Consider the following 8,285-nt stretch of genomic DNA (forward strand, 5'->3'; position numbering starts at 1 on the left):
CACTGGATTAAAATAACTTACGACTGTCAACGTGGGGCTACAGTAGTGTGTTACTACTTTAAGACCAATTGAATTTACAGTGTACATCTGTAAAAGTTGTATTGTCAGTATGTAAAAGCTTCAAAATTTAAATACATACATACAAATTAAATTACAAATACATCAATTGCTTTCAACTTCAGTCCTTAAGTAAATGTTCTAAGCAATTTCCAATCATTGCTGCTATGAATGCAACCCTGATGGAGTTACAGCCTGTGAATTGCCATCCAGTTATAATACTACAGTAGTATTATATCACTATATTATTCTTGTTTTTTTTTTTTTTTAAATATCTAATAGTACGTAATAGTATGAGAAGTAGTAGTAGTACTACAACTATTACGTACTAATACCTTTTTTTTTTTTTTAAACAAGAATAATATAGTCTTGGAAATACTGAAACGGAAGTTGTGCAAAAGTACCTTCAAAATAAGACGTGAACGCCGGCAAGTAGTGACAGTTGTTCGTCTTCTTAACCCCAAATGTCACAGGTTTTGCCGTTTTGTCTCAAGTATAACCTATATATATGGCTATTTTGATTGTTCTACACATTAGCAGAACATTTTTAATCAAAAGGCTGCCACTGCGAGTCATTGTTTTATTTTTGTAAGGTTAGACCGGAAAAACACAAAAGTCAGCCTGTATAACTATAGCCCGTCATGTTTAAACATCTACCTTCTACCGTAAGAAACCACATAACGGGTGTTTACATGTTGTCGAATAAAAATAAGTAAAAAAATATGGTTTACATTTTATCAGTCTACCAAGATAAGTGTAACGTAGCCTGGCGAATCTGGTGAGACAGTACTTCCTGTTTCGGGGGCGTGGAGACGAGTGAAGCGCCGTTGGTGTGTCTTAAATCTCCTCAACACTTGTGTTAAGTGATACTATTTGGTAAAATGATAAAAACACATTACTTAAAGATAATGTTCCAGGTCGTTAAAGACTTAGTTCCGGTCGTCACCTGCGGAGTTTTAACAGTGATCCTGTCGTCGTGTGTTTTGTTTGGTATTCAAACGTACTTCAACTTAACCCAGGGGCTGTTCAGCGTCGGTGCCTCTGTCTTTCAACACGGGCACATCCACAAGCTTTTTATTCATCCTTTCTATCATAAAACCTTGGACCAGCTTCTCCTGCACGCCACAGCCCTGGTGTTCCTCAGTGGCAGTTTGGAGAAAGGTTTTGGCACGGTCCGGTTCCTTTTCGTCTTCTTCCTGCTCTCCACCACCACTGGCTTGTTGTACAGTTTCCTGGGTCTCATGCTGCCTGGCAGCAGCCACGCTGAAGGCTTGGTCCCTGTGGCTCTGGCCTGTGTGGCTCTGACTACAATGCACACCAAGATGGTTAAAGGATTCCTGTGTGGAGTCAGTTTCCCCACCATGGTTCTCCCCTGGTTGCTTCTCCTAATCATCACTGCCCTAGTTCCCCATTGTGTCCTTCCTTGTAACATCGTTGCTGTCCTGGTTGGGTGGACATTTGGGAAAGGATGGTTCTCTCTCCTGAACATGCCCGAGGCCAGGGCTGGAGCTCTGGAGAAGAGGATGCCTTTCAGGTTGTTGAAGAGCATCGGTGGTGGCATGTTTGTTCCTGCTTCCGCAGAGGAAAGAAGGAAAAGTCTGCTTCCACGCATCACTCCAACACCTGGGTCCTACCCGGTCCAGGCTTATGCTCCATTATCCAGCATTAAAGCTACTGATACCATAACATATGAAGGCTGGCATAACTCAGCCAGTGCTCTGTCTGGTCCCACACCACCTCTCCATCTCCATGGACATGGCTGCAACCACAGCCACCATGCACATAGTCATGGTCAGCTTTAGTTATGTTCTCTCATATGGATGCTTTACGACACTACACTAATATACAGATGAGCCCTATTTTAGTACTACTGCTGTATTTGCCACTCCTGAAAAACAACAGTAACGGTTCACCAGCTGCATCTCCAGTTTTGGGAGTCAAATAAACTGTCAACTGTAACCTTCGTACACAAGTTTAAACTTGTTTTTTTCAATACATTGTCTTTTGCATTTTTTTTTTTATTTTAAAAATGTAAAATGTATATATAAACTTTAACATGGCATTATATCCTAGATAGAAACACTGCCATGTTAAATAAAGGACAAGGAATAATGAGATACTGGTGCAAAACAGATGGTATCCTGCTGATACCATAGTCAATTTTTTTTTTTATTGTTTGCTATTTTTGTTTCTGTGACATAAAAAACAAAACAAGCTCATTTGTTTATATAAGTAGTGTGCTTTGAGAATGCAATTTGCACTGGAAAAGCAGTAAAATTAAGCACCAAAAATACATTTTGGTTGTGTTAATTCACATTCAATGCTCCTGAATTATTATTTTTTTAATATTGCAATCAATAACAAAGCACAGTGTTGGAGAGTTTAATTCAGCAAACAGTTTGGTTTAATTGAATCGTACTGATACCGGACACAGAGCTTGGCATGGCACCTGAGGCCAAGTCACACTTGAACAAAAGGGAGAGTGAGCTGCACAGGTATCATCACATCAGTTCGGTAAAGGGCTCATTCCTCCCAGGTGTCTCCATAGATGTTCTTCTTCTCTGTAAGAAAAAGAAAAAAAATGTTTTCACAGACTACTGGGAGCCGGTGTGCTCACATCAATTCCTCAACTTTTTCTAATCACAGCATGTGTTTTACACATTTTTGCAGTCATACCCTACCATTTTTCTTGGGTCTTTCTCGTTCCTTCTCAGGTGTTGATTTGAGCAGTGTCTCAGCCTTCTGGGTGAGTGTGACTTCATAGTTTTCTCTGTTTTTGAGCCTCAGGTCCTCATAGAAGATATTAGGCTTCTTCTGAGACTCTTCCTCTTCCATGTATGACTGGGCTGAGGCTGATGGGAACACAGACAAAGGTGATGGGATTCAAAGGGTGAACAAAAAATCTTCATACTCGCTATGTTTACATGTGCAAAATGTCTTCATTCTGAAACGATTTGTTCTGATTTTTGACATGCGTAGTGTTGTCTAATTCTGCCGAAGTGGAAGCAGAAAAGGCTTCACTTCTGCTTCTGTATTAAACAAATCCTGCATGTGTCTGCTCGTTACCTCACTGTCCACTATCCATCTAATTTCTTGGTGATTTTTTTGCATCTGTTCATTATTCTTTATTGGAATGAAAATACAGCAGTAACAAAACGGAAACACGTCACATTTATGTGGATCTGACACGTGATAAGATGTACCTAAATTTGAACGCATCTTTAAAATAACTATTGCTATCAGTCCAGCGTAGTTCCAATTCATACCCTTTTAAGATCGATTAAGTAGGATGTAGTTTAGAATGCAGGGAAACGGGAAGCTCATTTCAGGTCCAGTTATTTATACTTTACTTCTGCAAATCAAACAATTAGAAGAAGGAAATGTAATATTATAGTGTTTTTATTTACAGTGTATATGTACAAACGAAAACGGGCTATATCGCTGTGCAAATAACACACAACTACCAGCTATTTATATACACACTTCCCTTGCAAAATCCACACAGGCCTGAGGCAGAATAGGCTCCACTGTCATGTATGTTTCTGCAACACTGTCAATCAAAAACTGGTTCTGCCTTTTAGACAGTTCCTCCAATCATCATGCAGAAGCCCAGTGTCCGTCCCTGCCTACTGCTCCATTGACTCTGAGAGAAGCTGAGCTTCCTTGGAAGTGACGTTTTTGCCACTTTGTCCAATCAGCATTAAGCTTACCGCAGTGAAAAAAACCTATTCTGTGCCATCCCATAGAGAACAATTGAAGCTGAGCAGAGGCTGCTACAGGAATATGAAAATCACGTAAGACAATCTGTCATCTGTGATAAACAGCTGGTTCTGAATGAACTATTGACACATTCTAATCAAAAGATTAGAGGAAGCTGAGTTTCCCTTGCTGTCTTAGAGCAATCGCCACTGGTAGAATGTATGACCATTATTGCACAGTTTATCACAGTTCAAACAAGGGCTGCCAGGGGTACCTGGAGCACTGAAGTCATCTGCTTTGCTCGTTTGACTGAAGCCATATTCATTGTCTCTGGTGAAGCCAGACATCTGGCTGGGTGCCTCTGATGACTGAAACATGGGGTCAAATGACTCACTGTCAGGGTCACTCATCTCTGACTGAGGACCTTTGGAACTATGGATAAAAACAAAAAACTGGTAAATGGGTGGCAGATAAATACATTTGCATGCAGTAAAAAAAAGAAAAGTGTATGTGATGCTCACTATTGTTGAGGTGGTCCAGTCCTCTGTCTGAGAACTTCTCCCAGAGGGGAATTCTCCAACCTCTTGAATTTCTCCTGGCATGTCTTCATATATGACATCTTCCCAGCCACGTAGCCACATAAGCCAGCAACTGGAAAGACAAATACAACTAAGCCATACAACTAATAAACACATACTAATAGAGACACAACCATTAAAAATATATGACTGAAAGTTCTATGTACTAGCAATTAGCTGTTGGAGTCCATACAGCCTGTGTATGTAATACTAAAGCATAGTAACTAGTAACAGTAATTTGGGTTCCACTCCAGGTTTTAAGGGTTGTGTTATGGTGGCCTAAAGGTTTTACACAGTACTGTACAAAAGTTACACATTACATCTTTAAGAGGGGTATGGATTTAGTCATTTTAGGGGCTGTAGTTTATGATAAACGTGTTTTTAACAGTTAGCTCACCCATTGATATACGAGTGTATAAGTCTCAGTTCAACATTAACAGACTTACAGGCCAATTTTGGTAGAGATCCGAACCTTGGAGAAGCAGACAGCGTCCCTACAATTTCAAACAAGAAAGTGATAATTAAACATTTAGTATGAGTTTGCATTTAATTAACTGGTATTTGATGGTTGGTTGATTAATTGTTTCATTCACATTATGCATAGTACTACCTCTGGCAACTAGGGCCTGAGTGACAGCCATGCCAACCACAGAGAAAGGAACCGCTGTGAAAGAAGCATATTGAGTCAGAGCAGAAGTCACACAGAATTTAAATCCCACCATGTACTTTTACAACAATACTGTGACTTGTACATGCAAGACATAAACTTACACCTGTACCAAAAGCTCTCCTGGTTGCATTGTTTAAACACTGTCTTCTCATCTTCTGTGGGGATGTAGTCCAAGCCTACTGGTAGCTGACAACAAGACACACACAACACACACTTCATTATTCTGGCTATTAGCCATAATAATCATAAAATGAAGTAATATTTTTTATTCAGTCAAAAGTTTTTACAACATCCAAACAACAATTATACACAAACATAATATAAGAATCAGCATTAGTCATTTCAAACACTCAAGTGAAATATTCCTGATTTTTTTCCAGTTGCATTTTTTTTATTACAGTTGCAGCAACTGCTTTCATGTTGCTGCAACGATTGAATTTCCTCAATGTGGGAAAAGTCTTATCTTATCATAAATCATGGAGAAGTTCACTCAAAATAAGTCATTTGGATGATGCATGTGAAAGAAAGTGGAATATGGTTGAGGAAAAAGTGTTAGAGAATCGAAATTGATCAAATGTAGAGATGGAAATGTTGACTTCGTTTTGTTACTTGTAAATGTATTTGTTTATAGTCATTATGTTTATATTTTAACTGCTTATATTCTGTTTTATTAATTTGTTCAAAAATGTAACCATGAACTAAGTGGAGAGCAGTATGGATAATCATATTGAAAATATATTGAAAAAATTACAATACTTAGCAAAAAATAAAATACAATATATGGGGATTTAACAGCAATTCTATCTCCCAAAGTTAATGCTAACTAGCATGCTAACACGTTAGCACACGATAAACTGTGTGTGTACCTGTGCTCCTCTGCGCTGCTGCTGCTGCTGCTCTGAATAACCTGGCGTGGTGGAGGACATGTTGACGACAACGTGTCTGCTTTCACTGTATGAGGAATAACCAACTGCAAAACACTGAATCCTTCAATGCACGGGACAGTGTCATTGCCACAGTGAACAGTGACACAACCTGGAAGTAAAAGAAAATATGGGGATTTGTATCGCAGGAGCTCAGGAGCAGCTCAGGAGGAGTTGTTCTCATTTATGATTGTAAGGCGAACACTTGCACTGAATAACGGTGGTAAATTATTATTTTATATAACTACATCTTACACAAATGACTGTTTTATTGGGGTTCAAAATATTCCAAACAGAGCAAGCGCATAAGTAAGTTAGGCAGTTGAGCTTTAAACAGGATGTCTTATTTTGAAAGAGCTGGGGGTCATTGTGAAAGCATTGAAAACCAGACTCCCGCCCCCTATTGGTCATACAAATACTGACAAATTATTTATAAAATAAAACCACTCATTCCACGGCGTAACTGGCTTTATTACACATTACACATATTACACAGAAATACACAGGTGTAAATCTGCTTTTTTTGTCATGTTTATTTACATCAGTGGATACACTGCCATCTCCACCACTATACTTTAAATGTGATATTTTGTGACTTCATTGTTTGAAATCCTTTACCCAAGTGACACCTAACAAACGAGGAGATGACAAATTATTATTGTGACACCATAGTGACTTGTTCCTCGCACACTATATGTGTATATATTTACTGTTTGTATTGTTTATACTGGTTCTATTTCTGTTTGATAATATTTAATAATAGAATTGTCATTATGACTATAATGTGTGTCTAATATAAAGATATCAAGAAGTTACTCAAAAACCACAATTGTGTTGTAATAGCACTGTACGGTGTCTAGGTGATGCTGTTGCACTGGAGTATTGACTTAAACCTTCATGTTTGTTCTCAAAACCCAGTGAAGTTGTGGGTTCAATAGCAGGTCCAGGGAGGAAGCGACAGAGAGGGACAAGATCCCAGTCACAAGACACTTACTGATAAATGTAAAAAAAATAATAATGGTGTATTTTTTTTTCCTTTTAGTCATTAAGATGTCATTTATTGTGGTGTGTGTGACAGAGTATCTCCCCTCGTTTTAGTAAGCTGAGGTCCCTCCTAAGCATCAGCACAGTTGGGCTGATCACAGAATCACTGTGGGGTCATTTGGGCTGGTCAGATGTGGCATGTGACTGTCATCAGGTCCTTGTGGGTGCACTTGGAATAACTAGATGAGCACCTGGGTCATGCGTGTACCCCTCCAGTGCAATGTTTGAGTAAATATTATCAAATAAATAAATATTTTCTATTTCCAAAATACCAGTGTTGATTAATTCGCACTGCCCTTAATCAGTAAACATACATTCAGAGACCTTTCAAATGCTCGTTAACCAAGATATCTTATCAGCCAATCACATGGCAGCAGCTCGGCAGCAATTTAGGCATGTAGTCATGGTCAAGACAACCTGCTGAAGTTCAATCCAAACATCAGAATGGTGTGATAAATATGTTGGTGCCAGATGGACTTGGTGGGAGTTTTTCCAGAAACTGCAGATCTACTGGGATTTTTAACGAAAAAAAAAAGAAAGTATCCAGTGAGCATCACTTCTATGGGCTAAAATGCCTTGTTTATACCAGTGGTCAGAGGAGAATGATCAGACTGGTTTGAGATGATAGAAATGCAACACTAACTTGCAACTGTCAATCAATAAACCACCAAAGACCACATTAGACACTTTATTAGGGAACAGCAAAGGAAGTGGCCGGTGAGTCATCACTCATCACTGATACAGAACTGTGTTGTCTAAACTGATAACTTGATACAACTGTTATATATCTGCTCCTGGTCTCTCTCTACTAACTCTACCTCACCTCCCTCTTGTCCTTTCCCACTCCCCATTGTGTCCCCTACCTCTCCTCTGTCCCCCATTTTTTATTTCACCCCAACTGATTACTTTCTGTTAAAAAGGGAGTTTTTTTTTCTCTCCACTGATGCCTATTGTGCTTGCTCATTGTGTGAATTGTTGGATTTCTCTACAAGATAATGTTGACTATGCACAGTGCCTTGGGATAATGTATATTGTGATTTAGCCCTGTATAAATAAAATTGAATTGAGTTGAATTGAGTGTGGATATACAGTACAGTTGCCATGTTTTACCATTAAAAACTACCAGTTTATTAGATTATTAAAAATGTGTAATGCAATTATACAAATCAAAACACCACCAATTGCCGATTATATAGTTGAATCAAACACAGTGAACACCTCTCATTATAGATTTTATGGAAGTAAATGTAGTGCTGTGCCACTTTGGGCTGTAGCTCAGTGCAACTGAGTGTCACCAGTGTTAGGAAAGGGTCA

At 38.8% G+C, this 8,285-nt stretch overlaps 2 protein-coding genes across 2 annotated transcripts; one reads left to right on the forward strand and one right to left on the reverse strand.

Annotated features, from left to right (window-relative positions):
- The first annotated feature begins 773 nt into the window (after positions 1-773).
- On the forward strand, positions 774-3,111 carry rhbdd2 (rhomboid domain containing 2). Its single transcript, XM_044028511.1, has one exon. The coding sequence runs from the start codon at positions 939-941 to the stop codon at positions 1,857-1,859; it is 921 nt and encodes a 306-aa protein (XP_043884446.1). The 5' UTR covers positions 774-938; the 3' UTR covers positions 1,860-3,111.
- Positions 2,426-6,053, reverse strand: LOC122771140 (OCIA domain-containing protein 1). The gene is made up of 8 exons (XM_044028512.1): positions 5,871-6,053; positions 5,106-5,190; positions 4,945-4,998; positions 4,781-4,828; positions 4,278-4,407; positions 4,031-4,188; positions 2,739-2,909; positions 2,426-2,618 (listed from the first exon to the last, which is right to left on the reverse strand). Exons 1-8 carry the CDS (start codon positions 5,928-5,930, stop codon positions 2,581-2,583), a joined length of 744 nt encoding a protein of 247 aa, XP_043884447.1. The 5' UTR covers positions 5,931-6,053; the 3' UTR covers positions 2,426-2,580.
- Positions 6,054-8,285: the final 2,232 nt, after the last annotated feature.

This window comes from Solea senegalensis, linkage group LG6, assembly GCF_019176455.1.
Source record: "Solea senegalensis isolate Sse05_10M linkage group LG6, IFAPA_SoseM_1, whole genome shotgun sequence".
Lineage (NCBI taxonomy): Eukaryota > Metazoa > Chordata > Actinopteri > Pleuronectiformes > Soleidae > Solea > Solea senegalensis.